Source organism: Bombus vancouverensis, chromosome 9, assembly GCF_051014615.1.
Source record: "Bombus vancouverensis nearcticus chromosome 9, iyBomVanc1_principal, whole genome shotgun sequence".
NCBI classification, from domain to species: Eukaryota; Metazoa; Arthropoda; class Insecta; order Hymenoptera; family Apidae; genus Bombus; species Bombus vancouverensis.
The window spans coordinates 1,542,382-1,558,967 of NC_134919.1; the positions used below are offsets into that span (position 1 = coordinate 1,542,382).

The 16,586-nt window shown below is 37.8% G+C and overlaps 1 protein-coding gene across 6 annotated transcripts in view; it reads left to right on the forward strand.

The window, feature by feature from the left end:
• LOC117160048 (uncharacterized) overlaps window positions 1-14,416 on the forward strand; it is a 30,422-nt gene extending 16,006 nt beyond the window's left edge. For all 6 annotated transcript variants that reach the window (XM_033340442.2, XM_076621340.1, XM_076621337.1 and 3 more), the window contains 3 exons: window positions 3,748-4,860; window positions 10,942-11,622; window positions 12,648-14,416. In XM_033340442.2, coding sequence (XP_033196333.2) covers window positions 3,748-4,860; window positions 10,942-11,622; window positions 12,648-13,451 — 2,598 coding nt within the window. In that variant the 3' untranslated portion in view covers window positions 13,452-14,416. The remainder of the gene's footprint in view (window positions 1-3,747; window positions 4,861-10,941; window positions 11,623-12,647) is intronic.
• Window positions 14,417-16,586: the final 2,170 nt, after the last annotated feature.

A 16,586-nucleotide genomic window follows, 5' to 3' on the forward strand; every position in this document is an offset into this window, starting at 1 on the left:
AATTTCCACTAATTACCGTATCTGATCGTATCGTTAGCGTAGCGTTCGAAACGTTAGAAATGCAGCGAAATTGGTGACTAGATCAAATACACTTACGGTTCACAAAGACGAGTAACACGTACTTGTTTCTCTCATATTTGTTATATTATATGAGCCGTTTAATGCAGAAGTGATGTAGGCAAAAAATGTTAAGTCCTATTAAACTGGACAATGAGGAATAAAGTAAGAATTCTGTAAAGAATAGAGTGGGTAATTTTCACTTATTTTGCTATCAATCGAGAAACTAACGAAGATACTCCTGTACCGCATAAAGCGGAATGCAAGTTGCGTTTTCGAGATGTGCTGTTAAGCCAAATAGACAAAAAATTTTTTATTGTATGAAATCTTGGAGGTATCTCGTTATTACTTTCGTTCGTTTTATTTAATAGGATTTTTATAGCAATTTATATACCGAAGTAAAATCTTACCGCATTTCTTGAAACGTTTCTACAAAATAGTTAGATCTATCGATGATTTACTATTTACAGTGATAAAAATAATTTTGACGAACACGTGTTATTCTAATTATTTAGAGGAATTTTTCGAGTTGAACAAAAGTCTAATTTTGTATTACAACGAATCCATAGTTTCGTTTGCCTGAAAAACAGCAACACTTTTCTAAATCATAATTCATTACACATACAAATAATAAGAAAATTCCATACACTGTATTATTTTTCACATACTCTTATATACCCCTATAAAATAGAGAATAAATATTACAGAAAACGTTAAAAAGTGAGTTGGACTTATAACTCTATCCGGCAATATGTCATTGTCACAAAAATCTTCTCTGGTAGTCCTCGTTTTAATAGTTCTTATTTATAGCAAGTCGGAGGAAACGTGTTAGCTCGTCGTTTTAATTGCGACGCAGATTAATGGAACAATTATTTTTAAAATATTCGTGGAATTCCCAGGTGTTTCGCTCGTATTATTCAGACAAAAACGAATTAGTCAGCGACAGAATCGAATAATAACAAAAAAAAAGAAGAGGATGAAAGGAGAACAGGATCACGGGTTAGTCAATTTTATATCCGTTTGAAAATTGTGGGATTCCTTGGAGTACGAAATCGATCGTCGATCTTTCTCCATCCGTGTGCTTGTCCCTTCGTCGTTCGAGCCGACGCATCGACTGGTTACGCATCAAAGAAAAGTCTGCCGCGGTTCTCTAATGACTGCCATTACTTACGTCGTGTTATCGTTCGCAGTTCTATCTTGATAGAAAATTGGTGTAATAATTATGCGTCTCGTGGTACGTTCAAAGAAAGCTGTTGATATCTGGTGATTTATCTCTTAAAGTTATTCTACCGTGAAGAACGGGTGTTAAAGGCCCTGGGAAGTTTACGTTAATTTTTCTTACTACAAATTGCTGTAATATTTGCCAATGAACCTATTTCTGATGCTATATTTATATCCGAATAAAATATCTCACGATGCAATTTCGTTTATACATTCGGCAATAGATAGATAGATATACTTTTTCCCCCTTTTTTCGTGAGTTTTAACATCGTATCAATTACTGTACATAAGTATGGCCGTAGAACTTTTTATGTAGCAGTAAACCTTTAATACAGGATAGAAAATATCTGATACAATCAATCTCAATTACTTTTGTTATTAGAAGAGCAATTAAAGTTTCTTGTTTTGCATGTTGCTTTCTTAATATGTATTTAATGAAGCATTTAATGTGATATATGTATACGACCATGAGTTACCTACGTTTAGTTTAACCAGTTATTTCAGCCATTGATTTTTATGAATTCTAAAATATCTGTAATACGTATCTTATAGAAAATATGTTGTACATTCATTCGCATTGTAATATGCGTTTTCTTATATAAATTGAGCCATTCTCGCTAAATAAACGGAAAGAAAATTTTTGTATTAATAAGTCAAATAACGAAATTTTTTCCTTTTCACTTAGAAAAGTAAAAATGGCATGAAAATAATATGTCTGTTTTTAAAAATGTAACATGTACTTAATAGAATTAATCCATTCGCGTTTAAAGTTGTTTCGCGGGCTGATTTTTGTTCAAATTAGTAGTTGAGATAGATATTTGCATTTTCGCATTATAAACATCCGCACACAATTTACAACAAAATCAATAAACTGGTTTGATACTAAAATATCGGTGATGGTAATATTCAGTCGCGAACGAAAAGCTGGTGAGCGTCAATTGCATAGAATTATGCGTAAGTTTCCAGCTTAAGCCATAAATAAAACCATTTTAAATCAGTAACTGTGAAAACGTTGCAAAAAAAAACTTGTAACTCAATGAACGCAAACGCAATGAGAGTAAAAATTGTGTAATGCTTTTATCAAGCCACATGTCAGTAATTTGTTAGTAGCGCCGTTATACTGGGCACCATACGAAACTTTAGCCACGTTACATCTCTTCTATAATAGTATAAATATATTTTATCGCTCTAAATTATTACTTTTTAATATTTGATTATTCCTGTTTCAAAGTGATTTATGGAAACACCGGAAGCTCTTTAGCAACCATTGTAAACTATAGCGACTATAGTATATATGGTGAATAAGTTTTATAAAGGTTAGTATGTAAATCGCTGTATAGCGTTAGTATGTTCTCTGTTAATTCGGAATGCATGATAGTTCTGCGTTTTTTTATCCTCAAGATTTATGATCCCAGATAACGTCCACGTCGTTGAACGTTTTGCATTGCACGTAGACGTAGATCGCGATCCAGGCAAACCATTTGGAGAACTCGCGTTGATTCCATTTATGCGTCCGGTTGCATAGAAGGAAGCATAGTGGCACGTTTTAACCGTCTTGAACGAGAATATCGATACTGATTTCGCTCTCGTTTCAAGAAAACACTCGTTTCGTTAGAAGAAAGACGAAGTTTCGGAGAACGGTTTTCACAGAAGTCGTATCAGTGAATGAAATTACGAGGTGAAGTTGGTATCTCGATGGAAATTCATTGAAATATCTTTAGTAACAACTAGAATCTCTTTATATGAAATTCTAATTGTAAGTATTTCAAGTTCGAAATACAGCGTTTTTAAGTAATTTCAAGCGAATTTATGTTAGATGAGAGTAGAAATTATATTTTCAAGTAACCTCATTTTTCTATGAAATTTATATCTATCTATGATCTTTATACATAATGTCTCTCAGTCTCTCTCTTTCTCTCTTTTAATGGAATTAATCCACGAGAGATTAGAATTTTAATTAACCTTTTGATAGAAAATTATTTTATTAATCACCGATCAAAGTGGAACGTGATGTTTACTGAAAAGAGCAACGATCTAGTTAAAAAGAACTTTGATCGGTGTTTCGCACTAACTATATTGAATACTTAAATGAAACTTATAATACAAATTAATTAAAATAAACTAAGAGATAAATTTAATAATTCATTGGGGTTAGGTATCGTTGTAAGATCTTAACGGTCACCTAAATTTATTCCAAATAACAAACAAGATTATTAAAACGGAATTATTAAAACTGTACAAAAATAACTAGGATACCAAATCATCCGTGACCTTTTGCCAGAGCCGAAAGAGGTCTCCGCGACGCACACGCGGAATTTAAATTCTCGATCTGGAGAACGGTGTAACGCGTCGTGTCACAGTGAACCTCGACAAGTTGGCCAGCAAAAATTTCACATTCGTTCACATTCACGTTGCCCATAAATATCTTTGGCCCTCTTTGAATAACCCAGCTCGTCGTTCTGTTTTCAGGAAGTGTTGCTGGCGCACAGTAGAACGTCGATGCATTGCGAGCCCATCACAGTGATCCTGGCCGGGGTAGAGGCACCAGAATTGGCGGCGATCCTTGGTTTCGTGTACACAGGAAGCACGACGGTACCTCGTCCTCGTCTGAATGCGTTTCTACACGCGGCCGAAGCCCTCCACATTAGACTTCCGCCGGTGCCTGTCGTGATGACCTGCACGCAGGCTGACTGCAAGCAGGAAGACATCAAGGACGTGAAGATCAGTCCAAAGTACCTCCAGTGCGACCAGTATCCGCGCTGTGACCGCTGGTGCCGTCCACGTAGGAATCAAGATGGTGATTCCGCGGGCAAGGAGGAATCCTATCCGGCGATCGAGTCCTTGCAAACCGCAAGAGAAATCAGACCGCTTCCTGAATCGATGAACTTTGCCGGATCGAGATACGGACCAAGACCAAGTAGATATTGCTCTACAACGTGGCCCGTTGCTCCTTTCCCGAGCGCGACTCAAGAAAAGACTATTCACGGTCTAGATCAACGTATGGATAAGGACAAGTTGAATCAGACAGATGTCAGCCGGTATCAACCGATCAGCGTGGTTCCTAGGATCGATAGGATTAGCGACGTAGCCAGTGCACACTCGGAAAATCCATTTGTCGGTTGCGATTCTTCGGAAAAAGCTCGTCACCAGGAATTTTGCTTTTCCAGGAGCTTGTACGATCTTCGTAGCATGCAATTGGATCCACTCGAGACGAGAATGAAAGGTGACCACGATCGTTTCCAGGCTACGAACGAAGAAGATACCTCCGGGAGAAATTTATCCACATATGGTAGCTGTTTCGAGCAAGAGAGGATTCCTGCTGATCGTCTCAGTGTAATTCGTTCTCGAATCGATCCCTGTCAGGGCAAAACCGTAGCTCTACAGTTGCCTGCAAGTAGCAGATCGTACGAAAATTTGGACGTTGGTGAAGATTTGACTTGTCGTGATCACTGTTTCGTCTGGAAATCGCCGAGAAGACAAGTGGCTAATAGAGTCATAGCCTCGCCGTGGAAGCAAACTGTCAGGCCTTACCATTTGCCCAAGTTGCAGCCGATAGTCCTTCAGCCCCACGTCGACGATGCCGTAAGTTTTTCATGCAGCCTTCCGTATGATAATTTTGCTCTTTATATGTTACCTTAGACGAATAGACGTTGCGAAAAGTTCTTAGAGAAGATTGCGAGTTTGTTAGGCAAGGAAAATCGTGTAGCAAGAGACGTTAATTGCGAGTATCTAGCATGTAACCGATACTTAGGCGAACTACACGATAATTCTTTGTAACTGAAGAAATGCCAGGTACCTGGGAATCTATCTGTCTATCGTGGCGTTAACATAAACAGTCGTATTCTCACCCACGATTGATACAGTATGTTTGAACAGCAATGTAACTGTACAAAGTACAATTACTTGGAAAGCAAGTGGTAATTTTCGTTGTGGAGATACTTGAGGAGCATTTAAATGGCTGCCGTGGCATCCATTAGCGTGATACAAATTGAATAAGTATTCTGGAAACATCTCGTATAGCTGGGAGGTAGACACGAAGCGGGATTTCTGTTTCAAGGTGCCCATTACATTCAGCTGTGGTATTCCTTTCAGAAGATTATTTATCTCGTAAACTAATCGCTCTCTGAATATCCGATTGCACGATCTGGATGCGTTCCAGTTATAGAAAAAATAAACGGGAATTTGTAATATCTGCGACCATAGATGTTTTTGAGTATCTACTAAACGAATCTAGGCCGTGAACAATTATCGACCAATTATTTCCTCGAATCGCGACCGAGTTTGGAAGAAAGTAAAGGGCAAGACGCTCGATATAGCCAATCTTCGATCGTCGTATCTTCAGTTTCATTATTCTTCAGACTCGCGATAATTTGAAAAGCTATCTTTCAACTGGACGATCAACTACGAAATTTCTAAGCTGATTAATCGAGTTCTTCGGTCAAATACAATAAATATCGAGTCTACTTATTTTTATGGTAGGGTAATTACAAAGCAATTACAGTTAGGGCAATCGATCAGGCGTTCTGTCGTCGTGTTTTACTACGATTACAGAGATCGAATCTAATTTTCTTCGTTTTTTCTTTAGTTTAGAAGATATAACAGTTTTGAGATTTTTCCTCCGGCCGACTGTTCCGTCTCCGTTGGAACATATTTCCTTTCACCGCTTTCATGAAAATTGGAGCAATGCCTCTGATATACAGAGAAGATCGAGAAAATATTATGGAAAATTCGGCACGATCCAGTAACTCGAGGAGTTTTTCGTAACACATCGGATTTTCAATTGCACAAGCCTCGATGAATTTGTTCGGTCGATTATCGACCAGATACAATTACCGATTCCGTTCTGTGCCTTCATATTGTTACATCACGTCGCATACACGGATCTCGGCAGATCGGGTTACTAATCTTGCTCGGTAGCAATCGCTATCCTTTCGTACAGAAAGTGACTTGTTTACCATGGCTTTTGATCGAGAACGAGAGACTAGGCGATCTCATCTTTCGAGATTCCTTGCCATATGGAATCTACCACAGAGGCGGTATTACTACACAAAGTGGTTACTTTGAATTATAACAATACTTCTTCGCTTATTGTTTTAATAGATATATCGTATATTTCAAGATATTTTAAAGCATTAGAATTTGTATGCAAATTAATTTCAGATGTATTAAGTATTTTGTATCGTTATATAGGGAGTAAGCGATTAAGTTAATAGTTTTAATTCTTTTTTTCAAGCTTTCGAGGACTTTGAGATGATATTTCACCGAATAATCGATTCCACCGCATTCTTGAATATTTTTCACTTTGTTCAACTTGCCCGTTTTAGAGCATACTTTTCTTATTGTTAAATTATATCGTCGGTATCGGCATTAAATATATAGAAGTAGTATTATGTCCATCAGATACGATACACCATCGCTAGATTTGACACAAAAAATAAAATTCACCGGACAGGAAATGGAAATGATTCGATCCAATGATTGGACAGAGGTAAAATCTTAACGAGTCACGAGACTTATCTTCGTTTACGAGATTGGAAATGTCAGTAGTCCGGTTTAGCTAAGTTGTGTAGCGAAAGATTAACGAGTGAAAATATTTGCATTATTCTTCCGCCATGACTGTTGTGTGTTACCGGCAGCATAAGTCGCTTCAAAGGCTAATTAAGCAGAACCTGTGTAGGCATATCGAACGCGTGAAACATTCTAGCTCTTCTCCAGACTTTCCGTAATTATTTTCCAGAATTATCGCGAACCCGTGCCGTTAATTTTGCAAATTAAACAGTCCATTAAAGAAATGGGATTCCTCGTAGTTTCGTCGTAAAATCAGCTAGCCATTTAATTTACTTTTATCTCTCTTTTACGCTCTATCCCCCTTATCCCCTTTCCTTCGATTTGCAAATCTTTACTGTGAAATCACTCGTTCGGCATTCCGCTCTTTTGCTTCTCTTCCTCCATCTCCCTCTCGCGTTTGATGATCTCTCGAACATGCTCGGGTCATTGCATAACATTCACCCGTCTGTACTGCTCGAGATCGTCCCCGTTTCAGGTATAAAACACTTATGGAAAGTCCGCGAACAGTTCGTACGCCTTAGACGTTTTAAATATATTCAGCCATTTGTCTCTTCGCGACTGTATTAAATTTTAGCTTTATTGAATGTTCCCCGGAGTCCGATTTCTTCCCTAATGTGTTTTCCAGTCCAACTAAATAATACACTGCGTTCCAAAGTATCGGGCCGCTGTTTTAATTGTTAGCATATTTTCTCGGTCGTTAACGGTGGAAAGAAGATTACGTCGTACGTTTCTTAGAAAGTGCGAAATCAATCCGAGCAATCTTTAATGTAGATATAAGTTTCCTTTTCATAAAGATTCTACATCTTTTTAATTTAACCAAAGTTAACCATGGTAGGCAAGCGATCCTCTAAAGATTCTTTAAAGATCCTTTGACGATTAAATGTAAACTAATTCCCGTTCGAATCGTTTTACTCGCAAGATACTTAACGATACCTGAGCCTACACTTTTGGACGATACTATATATTCTATATGATCGGTTCAACTTTATTGCAAGCATCTAGGCGAGCACGTTACCATCCTTAATACCAGACCAGTGTCTGGCAATTGAATTTGCAACAAACGCACACGCGATCCTACGATCAGAGCAAACTGTTCTCAGTGAATTAGATATGCGCATGCCGAGCATATAAAATATTGGTTATTCCAAATCATTTAGTTAAAATGTTAATCCACTCGGCAGTTCTGCCGATCCGCGCAGATCCTGTTTCTCGTTTCATGACTGAAATCGTTATCTATCGTATCAATCGTAAAGAAAGGATGTTTCATCGCTGGCGTGCAAGTAGAGCAGAAATTGTTTTGAACTGTCAAGCAATCGTCTGGCATTTGAATCGATTCATATCGACAAAATGAAACTAGGCCTCCGTTAAACGTTATCGAATAATTAACTATATTGTTCGTCAATTCGATCGAACATGTTAAATTTGTCAGAAACAGTTTCGAATCACCTTCAGTGGGTTAAGAATGCTGCTGCTTTGCATGTTCATCCATACAGTTACATCGCTGCGATAAAGCACAATCGACGAAACTTGTTATCTTGATGTAGAATACAGGAAGAAAAAGTAACGAGGAATATAAATTATTATGATATTCCAGCTTGTTCCGACAGTTTAATTCGTAGAATGTTTCGAAAAAGGAAAAATACGTCATTGAACGATGATCGTATCGTTTCATTAAGATAACTAGAAAATTCTATCGTTTTTGTTTTTTGAAGTGGTAAAAGTAAATCGTTTCAATTGGAATTTGTATTAGAGCTCGATATATTACTCTCGTTATTTATGATTGTTATCCATTTTGTTTCGTAATTTATTTATTTCGTTGCTGCTGGATTTTTCATTCTTATTAATAAAATACTTTTTTTGTATTTCTACTGTTCGATTCTTGGCGTTGAATATCTTCTCCGTCAAGATGTTTCTAACGAAGTTTTAAACGAACTGTCAACTAATCAACCGTGTAAAAAAGGTGAAAGGATTTCATTTTTCTCTTTGTCTCTCTTACAAAATGTAGCGTCTAAGACTCACTTTGTTGTAGAACAGTCTATCGATCAAATTTCCAGCAGCAGTCGATCTCTCTTCAAGTAATTTTTATGTTTCCAAAACCGTAAAATTACTCGATACCGATCAATCTCACAGGAATATGAAAAGAGAACTACATGGTACATTTGAAGACATAACACGATCCAATTTTTTACGAAACAGATGTATACCTTGGCATATTTTTCCCTTTACGAACCATTCATTCATTTTCAGACGCTTATGAAATACATTTTGGAAAACGTCCGCGACAAATTATAAAGGGAACAGTTTGAATTTCATAGTGGTCGTCTCGCAAACCACCCTATACAGCCGATCGCTTCTTGTTTCTAGAGGAAACAAGAAAGACGCAAGAAGAGCTGAGGGAACAAGCAGGACCCACTTTATTCTTCGTCGACCTTTCACCACAAATGAAAGCACGCGGTTCAACCGTGCGCGTCCCGATATGCCAGCCGTTCATTTTGCTTTCTTCAGCTGAAATATGCAGAGGAATCAGTGCTCCTCCGGGTGTGCACTTCTGCTGGCTCATTTAGCGGACCATGGTAATTCGATGGTGCCAGGTGATAAGACGTGTCCACGACACCAGCTGCCTCCTCTTGCTTGGCCAATGTCATTCTTATTAATGAAACTATCAGTTACACGTACCACTTGCTCTTTTTCCTTTTTTCTTCTTCGTTCTGTTTCCCTCTGTTTGTATCCTTTTTCATCTTTTCCCCCCCTCTTTTTCTGTCTTCGTGCACTTTTTACTTCGCATCTTCGTTTCTTTTTCGAAGAGTAGCCCAGAAGGTGGTGCCAGACCAGCTGGTGGCACCAGCCGGCTGCGAGAATCGCTTTTACGCGTTATTACACGCAATCTGGAGAGGAACGTTTTCTCTTTCGACACGTGCACTGATATGCTCCAGATTTTTTCCGATTACTTTACAACCTTGCGCAACCTGGCCCCGTCTCTACCTTCATGCAGAATCGCTTCTTTCTTCTTCTTCTTTCTTTTTTTCTTGTACTTCTCGCTGCAACGAGGCGCACCTTTCTTTTAAAAGAGCGTGTCGCTGATATAGGTACATGATTTCGTCGATGCGAAGATTGGCACTTGAATTATTGGTAGAAACGGATTAACAATCTCGAGTATCGTGCAATGCAAAATAAGTGGGACGCTTTTCATCGGAAAGCACACGCCGGTATTTAACTTTGCCCAAACTTTTTCCGTTATTGCGCTTTTATACAGACCGTATACTCCAATGTGATCGATGATGTAAGTTACTTTTCGCGCCACAGCATAACGTCGTCAGAAAATACAGAAACATAGAGCGATGGAAGGCTGATAAAAGATGACCAATTTTGGTTGCGTTCGCAAACGAAATATTTACGTGGAATATTAACGTATACAGTGCGATAAAAAAAGTTGTAGAAGTTAACTATAAATATAAATACGAAAATGACATATGAAAATTTATGGTTATCCTATTATCCTTCGTTACCATATGTGTTTGAGAATTTTTAAAATTCAGATTTTAAATACATGTTGATCATCGGCGGCTGGAATATGAATAAATTAAATCTATAATTTTTTGCCATTTTAACTTACTATTGCATGAACGTTCTAATTACAATCAAATAGCCGTTGATCCTGTATTTCACTTGTACGAGTATGCGTGTGCTAATCGCACATATTCTTTTACAAAGGTACGAATGATCAATGATCGTCGGTTACACGAGGTGCCGTAACTTGAGAACAACAATTAGAAAACCACGAATCGACGATTAATGTAGAGCCAACACTTCTTCAAGCCAGATCAGCTTAATTGCTTCCGATGATTTTCTCTAATGATAATTGGTGGTTTATATGGACGGTTGGTACGAGCAAGAACTCCGTATGAGCTCTTTACGGTCGAGTAACCCATGGAGGATGAATTATACACATTACGTGTATATGCATAATGTGTAATTAAGACGATCGTGTTAAATAGAGAGGCAAAAAAGTGGTCTGGCCTGATAAAGTCAAATAGTAGAGATTTAAGGCGTGAAATTGAGGAAGGAAATAGCGGTTTCGATGTGATCTTGTTGCAGAAAACCAGGGAAAATCTACGTGTGCCAGAAGTCACGCGATCTCCAGCGATCTCTACCAGTCCTAATCGACAGCTGGCCAAAAGTTCGACGTCTGCGGACCATTATTATGGTATCGAAGTTCCTACCACCCACGAAGTTACGTACAATAACGATAAGAAGTTACTGGAAGCGAAGCCTACTTTGGGACCAAGGCCTCAAGAATTATATTCATCTCAAATTGCATCATTGACGATCGGTCAAATCACTCCATCGTTGAATAACGATGCCAGAAACAACGAGACTATCGTACAATCTGAAAATAACGTAATTTCTACGACAACGAGATCGTTGTCAAGTACCTCAGAGAGTAGTCGTATGAATATCAATAGAAAGGGTAGTTATTTCGGTCAAGCGTTACCTCAGTCGCCGCAGAAGCTGGAAATTTCTCATCCTGTTAGCAGATTGTGCGATACGATCGAGTCGATCGGTAAAATCGATCGTTTCGCCAACGTGGAAGCCGACAAGCTGGAGAACGAGACGAGGATCGAGGATAAACTCGCTGAAAGAGTTATTATCAACAGTGATAATAATAATAACGATGCTGCAGTTAATCAGGACGGTGTTCAACGCGGCAAAGGAGCGCAGGAGAATCATAGGTGCGATCAGTGTGGCAAGACTTTCGTTACCAAAGCTTCCCTGAAGGTACTGATCGACTGGCTGCTTGATATCTTTTCTGCTTTTTTCATTTTAATCTAATAACTTGCATATTACCGATGTTACGGCTGATTAACCACCGTTGCTATATGACATTGTTGCAAAATTACGCGATGTAGAATTTTTTTTACGATTCTCTATCCTGCATTACTAAAATTACGAATGATAATATCACTGGTTATAATAAGATAGTGTAATAAAGTTCCATAATTTATAATTTCTCTACAATTTCATATCTTGTCTAACTAAGCTTGCTGCTCATCCTCGTAACACGTTGTAATAAAATTCCGCGATTTATAGTTTCCTCGTTATACCTTATTTTACATTGTTAAAGGTAGCGCTTCAGCTAGATACCCTAGCAAAATTTCATAATTTCATAATTTCAAAATTATTAGGCTGATTGAAAAATTCTATCCTTGTTATTTGAACTGAAATTTTGATTAATTAGGCTTCGATACGATAATCATTGTTATCCCTGACTGTTCTTCATCCAGCTGTTACTTAATCGATCTCGTACCACTGGTACTGTAGAATGTCATTTTCTTTTCATTTTCAAAGTTCTCAACAATAACTAATTTTTTCCAACAACATTACGCTTCTTCGTCTACATACATACAAACGTACATTTATGCGTATACCTGCGGTTTATAGAAACCAACAAATAACGTCCAACTTAATAGACACTAAAACATCGAGTAATTCAGCTGTCATTAGAAAAGTCGCAAGGAAAATTCATTATTTCCTTTTCCTAATTACAATTCCAAGTACGCGTGGCAAAAACTTTTCAATCAATTTAATAGTTACTGAAATCTGTACTGACCAGCTACCACTAATAAAAGATATAATTAACGAAAATTCATTATTTCCTTCTTGGAATTACGAACGTAGACGCATGTTACAAAATTCGTCCATTCGATCTGATTGTCACTAGAACCTTTAGCAACCAACCGCGACTAATAAAAGATATAATTTAAAAAGATATTCACTGTTCTTTTCTGTAATGGGAAATTTAGGTGCACGTTAGAACGCACTCAGGAGAGAAGCCATTCCGTTGTACCGACTGCGGCAAACAATTCTCCCAACTACGAAATTACAAGTACCACCGAAGCGTTCACGAGGGCACCAGGGAATTCGCAGCCACCTGTCCAGAATGCGGCAAATACTTTAACGACCGCGGCTACCTGAGCTCCCATATGAAGATTCATCGTAACCGTAAGGAGTATGGCTGTGCGGAATGTGGCAAGAGTTTCAATCAGCGGGTCGCCTACAACATGCACGTTAGAATCCACACTGGAGTGAAACCTCATCAGTGTGAACAGTGTGGAAAAGCATTTTCCAGGAAGATGTTGTTGAAGCAGCATCTTAGAACCCACTCGGGAGAACGGCCATATCAGTGTCAGGTCTGCCAGAAAGCCTTCGCTGATAGATCGAACATGACGTTACATACGAGATTACATTCCGGTTTAAAGCCTTATCAATGCACGCTGTGTTCGAAGGCGTTCACGAAGAAGCATCACCTAAAGACTCATCTGAATTACCATACAGGAACTAAACCGTATTCCTGTCCGAACTGTGGCTTGAGATTTTCTCAAAGTAGCAACATGAGGACTCATTTCAAGAAATGTACCGTTAATAATCCGATAGAAGCAAAGGATTCGCAGATAGAAGGTACTGTGATAAATTCTTCGAAGGTTATACAAGCGAGAATAGTATCGAGGACACCTACAGACACGTTAACACCTCCCAATTCGGACCAGGAATTAAGCATTCTAACGCCGATTTCGAAAAGCAACGGAATAGAAGGGATTGGCACGTAATGATGAAGTTATAGGGAGGTCTATTAGCCTGTCCACACGAGTGTAGAGTATTCGAAGAGGTATTACTATCGTAGCTAAACAAATACGACAGATACTCGTCGTCTCAATGAAATCAATATATGCACGTGTCGAATTAAATACTTGGTGAAGACACCGTGATGTGACGGCTATGAATCAGACTGGTGACGTGAAATTTACACGTCCTGTATTTTATGCGATTGACGTGGAGAATTCGTTGTAAGTTTTTTTAGTCGACGAAATAGCCTCTTTGCGCGGAGATGCTTTTTGTCGGGCTGATTTTCAAGACAAGTGGTTAAAACGATAATGCACGAGGTAATTCGACGGATAAATCGATCAGGTTGCTGCTGCCCGCAAATCGTAATCGAACGATAGAAAGTATTAGATTCATTTGAAAGTAGCACTGCCAGTTGGTAATCCGAGAGCTACCATAACAGTACGAACAGCCGCCTTTTCCTAGAAATTGTCGTTTTACGGTAGGACGTATCGATTCAACCCACAAACCGATACGTCATTCTTGAATCCTTTTTTTGTTTCCTTTTCTCTTTTTTCTTATTCTTTTCTTTCTTCTTCTGTCTTTTAACTTGAGATAGGTCCGTTGAAAAGATCATCCATGGCATTAATTCGCAATCTGATAGAGATGAAAAAATTGGTTGCCTTTCGTTGCCTGTATATTTACTACTTGAGCAAGGTAATACATATACACAGAAATAACCTTGTTGCATGTGTTCCAATGCACGATGTATGACGAATATCGATTTAAGAAATTTGTAAGCTTCTCGAGAAGCAAGTTCAATGGCGAGAATCTGATTTTGTACATTAACCTGTAATAAATCAACCCCTATATTTGCTGCCTTTTTATACTTGTAATATAAATGCAAAGATGTATATTTACAATGTAAAAAATATAACAATATTAAATCTGAGCCTGTAAATGGCGAACCGAATTAGAAGATCAAATTTTTATTTTTATTTCAATGTACCTAAGAAATATTCAAAAATTCTTCACAAATTCCACACCTTATTAATCTCGATAATACGATCGAACATTCATCGACCTTTGCGGCAAACTCCTTCAAAAATTTCCTACTCTTCATACTTTTCCTCTAAGTATTTGTATTCTAAGTATTCTAAGTACTCTAAGTATTCCTGAGTATTTGTTTAATGTTATTTTCAACAAAAAATATTCTGTTTCCACTACTAATCAAAAGTTCTAACTACTTTTATTTCTTGGAATCATCTTGCATGACCATTGGACTTCGGAACTTTCTAGCTTCAATGTTTAACAATGTATCATGATCCCTTGGATAAGAAGATCCTTTGAAAAAATCTAATGAATCACTGGCGCAATTAAGCTCGTAATTAGAATGACTGGCTGTTTAGAAGTAAATTCTCGATTGTATCCTCCTGTCCAAGAGATACGTTGACTTTCTCGTGCCTCATCGAAAATGTACTGCAACTATAACTTACATACTTCCTCTTCAACTACAAACTGAAGTATCTCTTCTGACCAGTCAACAGATCGTATCGCCTCGAAGATAGCTGTTTTTCTCTACTCTCTCTCGAACCGCGGAAGCTTTACAATAATGGTTACCTGTATGCACACTTGAAGAATCAGCAGGTTCTGTACAGAACAAGGTCTATCTGCGCTTCCATATTCGTTGAAAGCTCCGTTAAACGTTATATTACAGCCAGGTACATGCTACTTTTTAAAATTTATAAACGACTCGGAATTCCTACTTTGTCCCGTTTTAAGAGTCGGGTAACGTTTATTGGACTCTCAAGGCCACGTTTTGTGAGAAAATATTTACGAACAGCATGAAAATCAATTATATTTAAAGGGGACAATTGTGAATTAATCAGCGAGAGATCGGGCAAGGATTTCCCATGTTTGATCTAAGTGTTTACCTTTATCCAGAGTTATGAGAATACATCCCAATTGAAATTTAAGCTTCGTGTATGTCATTCGAACTCTTTGCTGCGTTTTTAGCTGTATGTAAATCTTCAAGACTAGACTTATATACTAAATCTTATTCAACGTTTTTCGAAGAGATAAAGAAGATTATTAACGTAGATTTTCTTGTATAATGTTCTCTAATGATTCTAATATCGAGACAGTTTATAGTTTCACTTACAAGAAAAACAACGTCGTTCTCGCAGATTTCTAAAAGATTTTAATTAACTCTAATTTATTCTAAAGTGTATCCCAGAACAACAAAGACGAAATTTGAAATTCCTATCAAGATCCTTTTCTGCTTTGATTAGCCAATCTTCGACGTTCGAATAGGTTGCTTTCCTTTTAGAAGTATAATAAAACGATATTCTGGTAGGAATAATATTTAACCAGCCTGGAATTCGAAGTGGATCACGTGCCCACCATATGAACGAAGAATTTATGTTCTTAAAAATATAAAAATGTCTTAAAAGTCTCCGCGTAAAATCATATTCAATGAGTCCAAGAAACCCGCGGTCATCGGATCGCCATGGCCAGATCAATTTGTGCCAAAGTCGGTACATATTTTCTAACGTACTCTACATTCAATCTCAAATGTAAATGCTTGATAAACGTGCCAGCATCAGGCGAGTTAATATTTGCTCATAGACGAATGTCTTTGCCTTGGATGGAAGTAATGGTGGATTTCTATGAAAAAGAAGAAAAAATTCTACATACATATCGGTATATATATGAGAGGGAGGACCAACGATATATTGTCAATTTGTCTGGCTTTCACCAAGATTCGTATTATCGTTCGAACGTTCGTGACTAATGGTTATTAATTATTAAACGATCGCGATTAGTCCTGCGAATTTTCTGACTTGAATCCCCTTCGAATATTCAATGATATTCTTAATTGCCATGATATAACGATTGCCAGCTGAATTCCGTTAGACTGACGTTTTTAGGTAAATGTATAATTAGAGAAGATCGATAAATATCGTAGACACGCTGGAAATTAAGAAACGAACATCACTTGCTGGATAGAGTTTCGCCTTATTATGTTACATAAAACGTAAGCGATAGACCGAATTACTCGACGATTGTTCTTAACGACTTTTTATAACGAGCATACAGGAAAAGAGAAGATACTTTCATCGAAAGTCATTTCTTCGTCGTAT